At 28.9% G+C, this 14,526-nt stretch overlaps 4 protein-coding genes across 13 annotated transcripts in view; 3 read left to right on the top strand and 1 right to left on the bottom strand.

Moving 5' to 3' along the window:
- Positions 1–1,134: 1,134 nt before the first annotated feature.
- Positions 1,135–3,863, top strand: LOC111690871 (AP-2 complex subunit mu). The gene is made up of 5 exons (XM_023453451.2): positions 1,135–1,289; positions 1,348–1,528; positions 1,613–1,891; positions 2,888–3,047; positions 3,107–3,863. The coding sequence occupies exons 2-5, from the start codon at positions 1,352–1,354 to the stop codon at positions 3,802–3,804; spliced, it is 1,314 nt and encodes a 437-aa protein (XP_023309219.1). The 5' UTR covers positions 1,135–1,289; positions 1,348–1,351; the 3' UTR covers positions 3,805–3,863.
- A 2,811-nt stretch (positions 3,864–6,674) lies between these two features.
- On the top strand, positions 6,675–8,025 carry LOC111690876 (protein D2-like). Its single transcript, XM_046949729.1, has 2 exons — positions 6,675–7,552; positions 7,612–8,025. Exons 1-2 carry the CDS (start codon positions 7,161–7,163, stop codon positions 7,745–7,747), a joined length of 528 nt encoding a protein of 175 aa, XP_046805685.1. The 5' UTR covers positions 6,675–7,160; the 3' UTR covers positions 7,748–8,025.
- A 436-nt stretch (positions 8,026–8,461) lies between these two features.
- Positions 8,462–9,504, bottom strand: LOC111690875 (valacyclovir hydrolase). Its single transcript, XM_023453458.2, has 2 exons — positions 8,709–9,504; positions 8,462–8,652 (listed from the first exon to the last, which is right to left on the bottom strand). Exons 1-2 carry the CDS (start codon positions 9,461–9,463, stop codon positions 8,559–8,561), a joined length of 849 nt encoding a protein of 282 aa, XP_023309226.2. The 5' UTR covers positions 9,464–9,504; the 3' UTR covers positions 8,462–8,558.
- A 2,269-nt stretch (positions 9,505–11,773) lies between these two features.
- LOC111690893 (neurexin-1) overlaps positions 11,774–14,526 on the top strand; it is a 30,006-nt gene continuing 27,253 nt past the window's right edge. For 3 of the 10 annotated variants that reach the window (XM_046949724.1, XM_046949726.1, XM_046949725.1), the window contains exon 1: positions 12,620–13,059. The gene's annotated coding sequence lies outside the window, so the exon portion shown is untranslated. Of the gene's footprint in view, positions 11,906–12,618; positions 13,182–14,526 lie in introns of those variants that run through there. The other 7 variants (XM_046949723.1, XM_046949718.1, XM_046949722.1 and 4 more) reach the window with 5 other exon arrangements.

The following is a 14,526-nucleotide window of genomic DNA, read 5'->3' as shown; positions in this document are numbered from 1 at the left end:
TTTTGTTTTGGTATTCTTCTCATTCGTACAACAAATCAATGCAATTAATACGTTCTGAAACAAAAGTTTCTATGTGTGGACATTAAGGAAACTTCAAAAGAGAATTAAGAAAAAGGTTCTCAACAAAAGTTTCCTAGTGTGGACCAGGTCTAAGTAAGCTTTTTTGGGACCATTTTTCGAATGTCGAATATATTCGTCATTTTACTTAGACCTTCACTAGGAAAAACTCAAATTCAAAATATATTGTTTAATTTATCTCGTCAGTATTTGCAATATTTTATGACGTGCGTTACGAAGGATAATTATTAAAAAATAATTTTCAAATATTACTTCCAATCAAAACTTATGGACTTTTGTCCACTTCTCGTAGAATGGACCACTGTGCGGCGAATAATTTTACTCAATCAACGCTGATTTTCAATCATACCAAAAAAGCAATTAAGTGCGCTGTCATCATACGTAACCAGCGCCGGTTTGGCTTAAAACGGACTAAGATAAAATGTCAAATCGCCACTGCCGAAAATTTCTCAGTCGACTTGCTTTACACCAAGGCGAATTCATACATGGTGGTAGCAGTTCATAATTCTCTTTTGAATTTTCCTTAATGTCCATACATTTTGTTTCAGAAACTACAAAATTTCTCTATGACCTGATTCACACTGGGAAACTTTTCTTGAGAAACTTTTTATTTTGTGTGTCAGGTCTGATTTCTTGTTGTACGAATAAGAAGAATAACAAAGCAAGTTTCCGAGTATAAGAAACTCCGAACTGCGAGAGAGATGAATGATATTTCTTTCTCCATCACTCTCACGCAAAATCTAAGGTTTCCAAAAAATGCTTTCTAGTGTTTAGTTAAAAAAAACAAAAAATTTTAAATTTTTACATAGATATTAACTAACTAATTTTCGTACTTTTCGTTATTGAATTTAAAATGTTTTAAATTTATATAATAATTATTTTTAATAAATTATTGTGTTAAAATCGGAAATTTATTGAATTTATTTAAAAAATTTTTGAGTCACAAAACAAATAAAAACAATTTATATCAAACGCTGAAAATATTATGTGTTTACAAAGAAATCGCGAAGTAAAATTATACGTATATATAGAAATATTATTTAAGCCGCCGCCGATTTTTTCGCAGTCAACCGTAGCCGTTAATGTTTGTCGGCGCAGGGCTGTGTTGTCATCATACGTAAAAAAGGGGAGTCAATCGATAAATTAGCGAATGAAAAAAGATAAATTGTAGAGAAATTTGTGTGGACTATCAATAATAGAAGATTCCTGTGGTAAATTAATTTAAAATTAAATAAAAAAAAATTTATTCAAAGCAACAACATTTTATAGAAAAATGATCGGTGGTTTGTTTGTATACAACCACAAAGGCGAAGTTCTAATTAGTCGGGTCTATCGAGATGATATCGGCCGCAATGCAGTGGATGCGTTCCGAGTCAACGTCATCCACGCTCGACAGCAAGTACGATCTCCAGTAACTAATATAGCTAGGACAAGTTTTTTCCATATAAAGGTAATATTTTATTGTATTTACGCACGCATGTATAATAATAAAAAAATAATTACTACTCGCCAACATAAATGTTGTTGTTTATAGCGTGCCAATATTTGGTTGGCTGCTGTGACCAAACAAAATGTAAATGCGGCCATGGTTTTTGAATTTTTGCTAAAGATCATTGAGGTCATGCAATCGTATTTTGGTAAAATTTCGGAGGAAAATATAAAGAACAACTTTGTTCTAATTTACGAGTTGCTAGATGAAATTCTTGATTTTGGATACCCTCAAAATACGGATTCCGGTACTTTAAAAACATTTATTACTCAACAAGGCATTAAGTCGGCAACAAAAGAAGAGCAGATGCAAATAACTTCTCAAGTGAGTACAAATAAAATAATAGGGGCTACACATTAAAGTAACGAACAAAAGATAAATTTAGTAAAAGTTATATTCCTGATAAGCGAACAAAAACAATATACATACACATGTATGTATGTATGTATGGATGTATGTATTTATGTATGTACTTGGAAATGTTTATGTCGTTGAAATAACAGTTTAAACGATTTTAAAAGGCGAATCTTAATACATCAAAATTTATGGTCAAACGCAAAGTAAATTTATATTTATAAATTTATATTTATATTAATTTACTTTGGTCAAAAGTTAACACTTGTAATTTCCGAAATTTGTTCAATCTGTGACATAAACGAATTTCAATAAGATTTTGCTAGAGATAATTTCAATTCAATTTAATACATAAATAACTCAGGAAAATTAGTATTGCTACGGAATTTTAGAATGCGGAATATCACATAGCTTTTTGTTAAAAAGATATTCTAATAATGAAAACTTGGGGAGCCAAGTGAAGAATAAATTGATATGAGAATCTGAATATTCTATAGAAGGGACTTAATATAAGTATTTCTATTTTGAATCTAAATTTGTATATTTTATTTATATATTATAGTATTTATATATATATATGTATATATTTTTTTTTTTTTATATATATGATCTCAGGCGTTATGTGCTGTGTAATATTAATATTTTGGCCTTTGTAGGCTTTATATTACAAATAAATGAAATAAAATAAAATAAAAAATAAATAAATAAATATTAAGTTTTGTTGAGAAGGGTTATGCATTAAAACAAATATATAGGTATGCTCGATCGTTTCTACTTTTTCTTCATTTTTGCATTAGATGCAATATTTTGGTATATTACTGTCCTACTGTCTGTCAAAGGAACTGACTGAGAAATTCTCCGTCAACATTCCTATTAGAATTTCCCATATTTTAGTTAATTGTTGTTATTAAATGTAAGAAATGTCTGAAAACTGAAACTTGTATATAATAAATGAATGTGTTGTAGGTCACTGGACAGATTGGCTGGCGACGTGAAGGCATAAAATATCGTCGCAATGAACTCTTTTTAGATGTTTTGGAATACGTCAACTTGCTTATGAGCCCTCAAGGCCAAGTATTGTCTGCTCATGTAGCTGGCCGCGTTGTTATGAAGTCTTATTTATCAGGTAAGTAAATTAAATAAATGAAGAATATATTGCTAAAGCAGTCACTTAAAAAATAACAGGCATGCCGGAATGTAAATTTGGCATTAACGACAAAATTGTAATGGAATCGAGAGGACGTGGACTATCTGGAAATTCTGAAGCCGAAACATCTCGTTCTGGTAAACCAGTTGTCGTAATTGACGATTGTCAATTCCATCAGTGTGTTAAATTGAGTAAATTTGAAACAGAACACTCCATAAGTTTTATACCGCCGGACGGTGAATTCGAATTGATGCGTTATCGTACAACAAAAGATATATCGTTACCATTCCGCGTTATACCACTAGTTCGAGAAGTGGGACGTACTAAAATGGAAGTTAAAGTTGTTTTGAAGTCGAACTTTAAGCCTTCGCTTTTAGGACAGAAAATTGAAGTAAAAATTCCAACGCCCCTTAATACATCTGGAGTTCAATTGATTTGTCTGAAAGGAAAAGCTAAATACAAGGCATCTGAAAATGCCATTGTATGGAAGATCAAACGCATGGCAGGCATGAAAGAAACCCAATTGTCGGCTGAAATTGAACTTCTTGAAACAGACACTAAAAAGAAATGGACTCGACCACCAATTTCAATGAACTTTGAAGTCCCATTTGCTCCGTCTGGATTCAAAGTTCGTTACCTAAAGGTATTTGAGCCCAAATTGAATTACTCTGACCACGATGTTGTAAAATGGGTTCGTTATATCGGACGTAGTGGTCTTTACGAAACACGTTGTTAAATGTAGCCTCCTAGTTGCATACATTAGTTATTGTATGTTGAAAAACTCATTTAGCAATACATATATTTACATTACCAACAAATCGGCAAGTTCAACATGTTAAAAAATCCACAAGAGAAATTTTTGTTTTACCAATTTGAAAAATTGGAAAAGAAAATGTTATATGTAATTCCAATAATATATACAATATACAATCTACCACATACTGTATTAGTTTATATGTATTTCTAAAATCTAAAAATTCCCTACTCGCTATCTCATGTTTGGTTATTTATATTTTGCAGCAATTAATGTATTGTGTGTTGTCATGAAATATTTTTCTTATCTTATATAACACTTTATTTGAATATTTCTATTTTAATAATTATTCTAAAAACAGTATTCGCATCTTATCTATGTAGATGCGAAATGAAGCATGTTGAGTAATTTCGTTTTTTTCTTTAATTTTACAATTTTTAAAGAGTCCAATTCCTTTGTCGGATATGACAACAATTACGTGTCATTACAAAAATGTTCATCATTTGAACCAAGTAAACAAGACATAACTTCAAATTTTTAGGGGGCGGAGACTATTTGATTAGTTCCAAAATATATATTGGTAAAGGTGAAATACATTGAAAATAATAAAATATTTAAATACCAAGAAATATTGAATTAATTAATAATCGTTACCAACCAAAAATTAAATTAAAAAATATCGGCAAAATATTAAAAAAATAAATTTATTGTTAATTAGAACAAATATTATTATTAATACACTAAATTCATATATATTACAACCCATATATTACAGAACAAATATATACATACTCGAATAGTATTAAAATAATAAAATGTGTTATTATTTTTATTACTATATGCTGTTCATAAAAGGACAATACAGACATCGTCGTTTATGGAAAAAATACTTTGAATTAACTAGTTTCTTAAATATATTTAAAACAAATCAAGACATTTGAAGAATTAAAACGAATTCAGATTATAAAGGAAAATATGTTTTCCTTATGTTTCGAATCAACAGAGGTCAGATTAGATAGCTCGAGTACTCCAGCAAAGTACTTGTGCATGGACCAATGTACAAAAATTGCCAGCAAAATTTACGAAAATATACAGTAAAATTTTTTTGTTTTTTTAAGAAATAAAAGAAACGAACAACTTAAAATATAGTATAACTGGTTCAAGAGATTATTCATTTTTATGTTATACCCTATTGATTTAATTAGACCAAGCAAAATTTACGAAAATATACAGTCAATTTTTTTTTTGTTTTTTAAGAAATAAAAGAAACGAACAACTTAAAATATAGTATAACTGGACCAGGTAGTTTACAAAGTGGTTATAACTTTTTGCAATATTTGCAAATATCTATAAATTATATAAAACTAGTGTACCCTGGTTGCCTCGTTACCCAATGAAAATTAAATACAAAATTTTGATTACTTTTAGTATTAAAGTATCAAAAATCTCATATTTATAAATTCTCATTTTATAAGAACAGTATGTCATTTGTTTCGGATCCCCATTATAGAAACTTCAAAACTTTTGGTACTATTTCATTAAACATATAATTAAGTAATTATAGTACCATTGGAAGGACGGTATAGTATCAAATAATTCTCTGTTAAAGCTTCATTCAGTGTTTTTTTTAATAATCTTGTGTTTTGGAAAAAGGAAGGAATTACCATTTGAAGGAAAAAGTACCAAAATGTTTTTAATTTAGTCATGTTAAATTTTATGCTCTATGTTGAATTTATAGATGAAGTGCCCAAAATTGTCCTTTTTCTTATTTAATCAGGACCGTGTAGATTAAATATTTATGTATCTATATTAATATTGTTTTAATTCAAAAATCGTTTAGAACTATGAAATATTGAAATATGCATACTTTTTCTTTATGAAAAGTACTACTAGAATGATTACCACTTTTCGCAAAGGAATAGTATTTTTAATGAAATTTCAAAACACGCAATTTTTAAAATATATTTATACATATCACAGATAAAAAAATTCAAATTTGCATTAATTTAGTTAAAAAAGTTACAAAGGACCAAAAAGATACCAAAATCACCTTTGATACTCATTTTTTAGCCCTTAAAAATGCGAATTTCAAATGTACAAATTTCCAAAAATCCCTCCTTAGTGGAACTGCATTACCAGAAACACATATACTTTTAAACTTTTATGATTCTCAGCCATTTGGGCTGTTAGATGATGACTCAGTCACTTACTTATGTCAATAAATGTTAATGATTATAATTGGAAATAAGTTCCCGCACCAGTATTGATCATGACAATGTGCAACATTTTTCTTTATTGTATGGTCTAATTTACGGAGAAATATTTAGTTCTGAATTTTTGTACATTATATTGAGTTCTTAAGAAAGATCTTCGTAATAATAAATTCTTAATTCCCAACAACAAAATAAGCAAGTAATTTGAAACAGGCTACCGTTTGACTGACCACTTAAAATGTACACAATTTCAAAAATATTTCTTGAAGCAGATTTGTGATTCAAGCACTTCAGTATTTTATTTTTAATCAAATATGAAATTGGCGTCTAACATTTAAATGTTAAATGTAAAATCGAATACTCAGTCCATAATTAGTTATCTATAATTGTTATCTAGACTATATAGCTTTGTTAAATTTTAATTTTAACTTTGATAAAATTTAATAAAAAGAACTAATTTGTCATTACGGCTGTGTTCATAACACTTATATCTGTAATTTCCAACTAAAGCGTCTTAACTTAAAATCCAGGGATATTTTTAATATCCGCCATGTTTAAATCGTTCAGATAACTTGTGCTCAATTAAGAGACATAGTCTTTGCTACATATATTTTTTTAAGTTTTACAAAATTAACATCAAACCTTCTTTAAACATTTTGCAATACATATTTTTTTTGAAAATGTATTTTTTGAGTTGTTACGTTTTTACATAGTGTGAGCGATATACAATAGTTGCGAGTATACATATATACCTATATCGCACACCCAGTGCAAAAGTGACTCAATTCAAAATTTTATTTTTTCCTGTTTATATGTATGCTTTAATCCTTAAGTTTAAGCACATAACTATGCACAAGATAATTGTTTAATCTAAAAAATATTGGAGTATTTTGTTGTTGTTAACTGTTGTAACATACCGTTAAATCCTGCAAAATAAATTTTTTCCCTTTTCTGAAAATTGAGTAGAGTCGATTTTGTACTGGATGTGCGATATGTAGGTACATATGTATTTGCATTCGTACGTTTTAAATTTGAATAAAAATTGAAGCAATAAATTTAGAGTGGTGACTATAATTTTACAAGTGAGATCAAAAGAACATTGTGTCTAATAAAGAAATTTAAAAAATGGACACAGGTGGAATTATTCCTGATATTATTGACAGTAAGCCTGCAACTATTGCGTGTGTTACTTATGGTGATAGAAGTGTAAGCTTAGGAAACGAATTAAAACCAAGGCAAGTTAAAGATGAGCCTGAAATTACATGGAAAGCTGAGGAGGGATCATTGTACACTTTATTAATGGTAGATCCAGATGCACCATCACGGGAAACGCCAACATATAGAGAAATTTTGCATTGGTTCGTGATCAATATACCGGGGAATAAACTTTCCGAAGGACAAGTCGTTGCGGAATACATTGGATCGGGACCTCCAGAAGGTAGCGGCTTACATCGTTATGTTTTCCTCGTTTTTAAACAAACACAAACAATTTCAACAGATACGTTTATTTCAAAAAAGTGCGTATATAAAAATGCTTTGATATTTTATCAATCTATTAATTTTTTGTTTTCTTTAGTTCTCGTGAGGGTCGTTTGAGCATGAAGACCCGCGATTACATTGTCAGTTACAAGTTGGGGGATCTTGTTGCTGGTAATTATTATCAGGCCCAATATGATGACTATGTGCCAATCTTGAAAGCACAACTAAATTAATGCACACATTGTAGTTGGACACTTACGATCATCAAAATTTTAATTTATATTTTACACTTGGATATTTTTATATAAAAATTATATAAAAATTACTTTAAATCAATTAATAAACAATTATTTTTTATTGAAATAGAAAAATCATTATATTAACTTATGTGTACAACTGGAGTATGAATCTACTGGGTGGATTAGGATGTTATAAAATATCTTCTGTCTTAAAGAAAGTTTTTTTAAAACAAAGAGCACGTCCGTACACGACACTTTTCCCTATTTTAAAGTTCGGCCCAACCTCTGTTTGATTTTAAAAATTCTTCGAGTTTTTCGAGATAGAAAAGTAAATGAAAAAACATAAAAAATACCTTATTTTTTTAGGTTTGATTAAAATATTATAAAAAGCCAAAAGCCAATAAAATAGCCAAAAACTATATGTGTATCTGTAAACCAAATAATTCTATGAAATTTAATACATGTATTACTTTTGACAAACCCAATTTATTTATTATTACCAAAATAAACCAATATACAAATACCAATCTTGTTGTGAATTAGAAAAATTAAAAAAATATTGATTAATTTGGATCATAACTCATTTAAATTAATTGATGAATATCTCGGGTATGCTAAACGTTCAATATTTTTTACGACGGATGATTAAACGAATCCTTAAATATGTGATGTGAAACACGATCCATCAATATTACAAACAGATTGAGGTGTATCCAAACCAAATTTATTTTTAAGAATATTAAGTTTTACAATGATCATGCATTTTGTTCTATATAGTACGATTATCCATTTCAAATATGTAACATTAATTTCCTAATATGAAATCAGCCACCATTTTGTTAAATTCGTCAGCGTATTTCAAATGTATATTATGTTTGCCATCTGGAAATTCAAAGTATCTGCAAAAACAAGTTATTGCAGCAAAATGAAATTATATATTTACATTTGTACTTACTTGACTCCTTGTATATGCTCCTTTAAATAAGGAATGTGTTCAGCAGCAATCATTGGATCTTTTTTACCATGCAAAATGAAGGTGGGTGCTTTTAATAATGCAACTTCTTGTTTGCAAAAATCTCCGTCACGTTTTGTATAAAACTGTACGACTGCATCTACCCATTCGGACCAAAGTTTAGCAAAACGTTCAGGACCGTAAACTTCTTCCATTGGCTCGCGCATTCGTGCTGACCATTTTTTAACGTCTCGAATGTTTTCTAAAGCTTTAACTTCGTCAGCATTCAAATAAGCTCCTGCACCCCAAATTATTAATTTCTCTACATTATCTCTATAGCGGCCAGCAGCAATTAAGCCAGTTATTCCGCCATCACTCCATCCGACAATTGAAAATTTAGGTCTATTCAGTGCTTTCATTAGATTAACTGCGTATAGTGCATCGTTATGAAAAAAGTCCAACCCCCATTGTCTTTTTGGGGGAATAGATTTGCCATAACCAGGAGGGTCCCATGCGATTATAGTATGGTTCGGCAATAGTTTAGGAAGCTGTTCTATTTGAGGCCTAAAATCAGTCCAACTAGATCCCAGAGCACCCGGTAGAAGTAAAACACTTTTTTCTCCTACGCCGCTTTCGACAATGTTAATTTCAATATCATTTACTTTCAACTTTCGTTCCATATGGGAACAACGATTAGTTATATTTCTGACTAAAGGTGGTCTTAAAGACGTTAGTAATCTGCAGCTTTGAAGAAACATTTCCTACTTGATTGAACTTTTGTGAACAATAAAAACAGATCTAAATAACAGCTGATTAATAATAACGTCACACAAGTATGTATGTCCGATCAGATATTCATAAGCAATCAGTGTAGCCAGATTTGATAAGTTGAATTTGTTTAGCTAATTCAGACCAAACATTTTTTTTTTAAATTAAAATTTTGTTAAAACTTCGAGTAATTCAGTTTACATTAGATCTTCCTAATGATAATTATAAAAAAAACTTAGAACTACATGTATGATTCTTATCATATAACATAAAAATAGCAAACTGCTGTAGCAAACAAATGTTTCCGATATTAAAGTATATAAAGCTCCCGGCACCAAATTCCCGGGTAAATTCCCCAGAGTTAACCTCATGCCCAAACTAGTACAACGTAGTTTGGGCATTTACCCAAAGCATTTCCCAGGCATATAGCTTCGGATTTCCCAGGATTAATCCTAACACCCCACTGCCTATAAAAATCGTCAACAATCCTAAGATGTTTCGACACACGAATTAGTATAATGTGCATATATGAGTGAGTTATCGGCATATAAAATACTATCAGATCCATAATGACAGTGCGAAAAATCATATACCAAAATGGTATAAAGTAGAGGAGCCAATATAGTACCCTAAGGAACTCCACTATAAACCGGTTCCTGTTGCTACAAAACCTGATTCATCTGTACAAAGAAATATCTCTTCCTAAAAAACTAATAAGTAACCTCACTATAAAAGGATCAAACCCTATCCGATCAGCTTAAGAATTTTACCACTCTGGTAGGCCCTATCGAAAGCCTTCTCGATGTTCAACGACACTGCCACTGTACAACGCTGAGTCTCCAAATTTTGTATGACGTGAAACTTAAACAAAGCATGAGCAGAGAAGTGGCCCTTTCTAAATCCACTTTGGCAATGCGATATGTACTCAAAGTCGACGTTTAAATCCATCTTAGATATAATCACCCTCTCGAACAATTTCCCCAAATTTGACAATATAGATATAAGCATAGAATTATCAATGTTATATACATTGGGCTTCTTCCGAAGCGGATAAATCTTAGCAATCTTCAATCTGTCCGAAAATATCCATTATTTAAACAATTGTTGAAAATTTAAGACAAATAATCCAAGAACGACGAGGAGAGATTCTTCAATAAATATTTTGAGCCATTGTAAGTCCTTATCAACGATGCAAGCATCGTAGAATTAGTTAAGTGAGCGTTGTCAGCACTATCAAAAATTTCAAATTTGTGTTGCCTTGTTAAACGGATTCGGTGAGGACATCAAGCTGTTCATATGTACCCTATTAAACTTAATGCTACTACTGTTTTCAATTACAGACCTAATATTAAAAATAATTTTGTTCAAACTATTACGGGTCATAATTTGCCATTAGAAAAAGTTAACGGTATTCCTTCCTTGCATCCTCCTTAGGAACCCATCTGTAATTTCGCATAAATTTGGAAATTTTTGTCTCCAAAGGAAAAACACATACGGTCTAAATTTACAAAAATATCTTGGAAATTGTGGTCCGTATGCACAAGGTTTATATTAGGATTCAAACGATTAATCGTCGATCGTTTAATCGACCAATTTTTAACGATTAATCGATCGAATAAACGAAAATTACCAAATTTCAAATATCGAATAAACCGAATAATTTATATCAAATAATCTATTAAGAAAAACTTATTATTTAACAGTAATATTACTGTATATTTATACGTAATTCAATATTTTTATAATACATTTTCTTTATGTATTAATTCCTTAATTTCTTTTCTATAATGAAGAATATTTATTGGATGTTTTTTATAACAATACTTTAGATTGATATGTCTTAATCGATTCTAAGGTGTTTTAGGATCAATATTTTTGCCCGTAACAAACATCAGCACAAACGCATAATACGCTTCCCCTATGGTGATGTAGAGTATAAAACTGTTTCCTGCAGTTTATGTAGGCAAAATTATAAATATAAAATTATTATATGTCTTAATTAAATGCATTTCAGGCACAAATTACTAAATTTCGATTTGGCTTGAATGGGATATACGTATGTAGGTAACTATTCACAGTAGATCCAGGGATGTATTTGAAATACTGTTATTTACTTTACAGATATATTAGCAGTCAATGGAAATTATGACATGCGTATTTTATACAATAAAAAGCAATATGTACTTTGACAATAAAACATATAAAATTAAAAGAAGCAAAGTGAAATAACTAATATTAAAAAGTAATTGTAGCACAATTACACCATTTTTCAATTTTTTTAAGTGCGAATACATTTTAAAACTTCTTCAAATACATATTTCAAAAAGTTAATTATTTCACCGTTATCGGGCAGTGAAAATCTCTATACATGTTTTAGTTTATCTAGTGTTAAAAAATTAAAACTACTTTGGATTTGGAAAGTATATACATATGTATGTATTTACTTTCATATAAAATATTCAATCGTAATATAAAACGAAGCATTTACAATAAATTAAATATTTTTCAATTTAATATAAACGTACATATGTATATATGTATTTACTTCATACGTATGTATGAATACATAGTCTTACATGCATACAAATAGTGTAATAAAAAAAAGTTATGTATGTGTAAAAACAAAAATGTCAAGGAATTTACACGCAATCAGACATAAATGTGTAGTTGAAGAGAGTATTGCATGCATGTATGTATGTATGTATGTATGTATGTATGTATGTATGTATATATGAATACATTTAAAAGAGTTATATTTGAAGTAAAATGTTTTATGCGAATTTAAGCCTATTTCTGAGCTATAATTATTAAATACAAGCTTAAAATATATATATTAAAAATTGACAAATAATAATGAACGCATAAATATCTTTTTTTCCTCTATGATAAAGATTTTTTTTGTTATAATGTTGAAATTAAAACATTTCGCTCATTTACGGGTGTTTTGAATCGAACACTATAAACAGTTTTGTAAATTTTTTACTCGTATTAAATACATAATAAATTTTATGTTTATTAATAATAATTTAGAGTAAAGGATGTATTAAAGGATGAATTTCTGCATACCAACGAACAATAAAAAACAAATATAACCGTATGTATGTACATATATTTATAAAAGTGTGTATGGAAAGACTCGTATATAGAAGTGTTTAAATTTGTTTTAAGTGGTGCAGGTTATGAACCTGTTTACTCCACTAAGGACGGTTTATACTACGAGTAGGCGAAAATTTCAATATTAATCAACTCCCCCTTTTAGTGGTTCATACAAATAAAAAGCTTTAACAAAGAGCTTTTCACATATTATCCGTTCATAAGGAACATTGTACGTTTTATATAGAAATTTTAGAAATTGCAATTTAGTATCGTCGCGATTGCAGTGTGAATCAATACTCATAAATAATAGCTTCATATTAAAATGTGTGTTAAAAAATGAAATAAAAAAAAAAAAAAAATTGGGGATAGACATGATTGTCCTTCATAATACATTTAATTTTAAAATATTTGTGAAATTAAAATAAATGTTTTAATGTGTAAAAAATAACGTAAATTAAACGTATCCTGTTCTTAAGAATAAAAGAAAAAAGTAAAATTTTATGTATAACATAAGAACTATTATGTATTTTATATTTTTTTCAAGTGAAACAAAGTGAAAAGTATTATATAAAAAAAGTTTTGAAAACAATCATATTCTGTTTTTAAATCAAAGTATGTTCAAGAAGTGAATGCTGAAAATTATAAAATTTTACTTTCAGAAAATTCGATTTTCTTTCTTATGATTTTTAGTATGTACACATGACGATAAAAAGTTGTAGGCACATTGTCATTGAGCTACGTAAGGGGAGATAAAAAAGCTTTAAATACTTATTTTGACACTGTTTCTACATATGAATTAAACATTGAATTATACAATAAAAATTATAATTAATACACGAAATATTAATATTTTTATTCGAAATCAGATTAAATTAAATTTTATTTAATACACACATAACCATTTTATCGAAAAAAAATCAAGGCTCTTAGCTTTTAAAGAACTTTTATTAAATCGCAGCTAACTTCACTTAACAGTCAAAAAAGCTTTCATATTAATAACCATTAACTTGTGGTGTTGAAATGTATACGGATGGGGAGCCACCACTAAAAGTTAAATGAAAGTTTCAAATCATATGGATTTTAAATGAGAACATAAACGAACACGAAAAACACTTTCTATGGATGGATGAATGGATAAATTCACCAGCTCTCACTAAATAAATAAACTCAAGTATATGAATTTGTATTGTGGATTAATAGATGTACATAGATGAGAGTATATTTTTCTAGTATATCATTTTCAATACTCTGAGGTAGAAAAGGAAAATAGGAAAACATGAATTAAAACATGTAGATGTATGTATGTATGTTTCTTTAACAAAAAGAAAATAAAAAATAGCGCAAAACTACTATTTAATGAGTGTTTACAATATGTACAATCTAACGGTAATTCAGTTTAATCACATACAAATAGTCATAGGTATGTACATACATACATACATATATATGTACGTATGTATAATTAAAAAAAATATAGTTTTTGCTAAAATGGCTTTATTCGGATTTAAAGGATAAAGGTTAAACCAAACAATATTGACAAATTTTTAAGATTTTTAGTTGACTAATTAAAGCAATACTTTGGATTTTAAATCGTGGTTGTAAAACTTAGAAATAGTGAATAACGCTAATTATGTTAGAATATCCAAAATTAAACAGGGAAAATCAAAACTTTTTTTATAAGTGATACATTTAGGTGTAAACATATGGATATTATTCTTTTACTATAATATGGTGATAAGACATACATATTTTAATACGTTATATTAAAATGTTATAAAACATTCAAAGCCGTGATACCTTTAGTAATACTTAATTCACATATTTTGAGTTGTAACTCTTTATAACCAAATTTGCATACATAGATGCAAGCATATTTACATACATGTATTTATGTACATTAACGGAGCCATTACATTTTGCACTTGGCGGTTGTGGTTTAACTATTGTAAAGCATAGT

The sequence above is a fragment of the Lucilia cuprina genome, chromosome 4 (genome assembly GCF_022045245.1).
Source record: "Lucilia cuprina isolate Lc7/37 chromosome 4, ASM2204524v1, whole genome shotgun sequence".
NCBI classification, from domain to species: Eukaryota; Metazoa; Arthropoda; class Insecta; order Diptera; family Calliphoridae; genus Lucilia; species Lucilia cuprina.
This window is presented reverse-complemented; position numbering and strand designations above follow the sequence as displayed.

What these genes read in the sequence shown, in the direction of transcription:
- LOC111690871 (XM_023453451.2), top strand. Translation starts at nt 1,352, where the DNA reads ATGATCGGTGGTTTGTTTGTATACAACCACAAAGGCGAAGTTCTAATT. An exon ending in CAAGTTTTTTCCATATAAAG is followed by an intron (nt 1,529 to 1,612) that starts GTAATATTTTAT and finishes TGTTGTTTATAG; the next exon opens with CGTGCCAATATTTGGTTGGC. An exon ending in TATGAAGTCTTATTTATCAG is followed by an intron (nt 3,048 to 3,106) that starts GTAAGTAAATTA and finishes AAAAAATAACAG; the next exon opens with GCATGCCGGAATGTAAATTT.
- LOC111690876 (XM_046949729.1), top strand. Translation starts at nt 7,161, where the DNA reads ATGGACACAGGTGGAATTATTCCTGATATTATTGACAGTAAGCCTGCA. An exon ending in GATACGTTTATTTCAAAAAA is followed by an intron (nt 7,553 to 7,611) that starts GTGCGTATATAA and finishes TGTTTTCTTTAG; the next exon opens with TTCTCGTGAGGGTCGTTTGA.
- LOC111690875 (XM_023453458.2), bottom strand. Translation starts at nt 9,463, where the DNA reads ATGTTTCTTCAAAGCTGCAGATTACTAACGTCTTTAAGACCACCTTTA. An exon ending in GAGCATATACAAGGAGTCAA is followed by an intron (nt 8,653 to 8,708) that starts GTAAGTACAAAT and finishes TTGTTTTTGCAG; the next exon opens with ATACTTTGAATTTCCAGATG.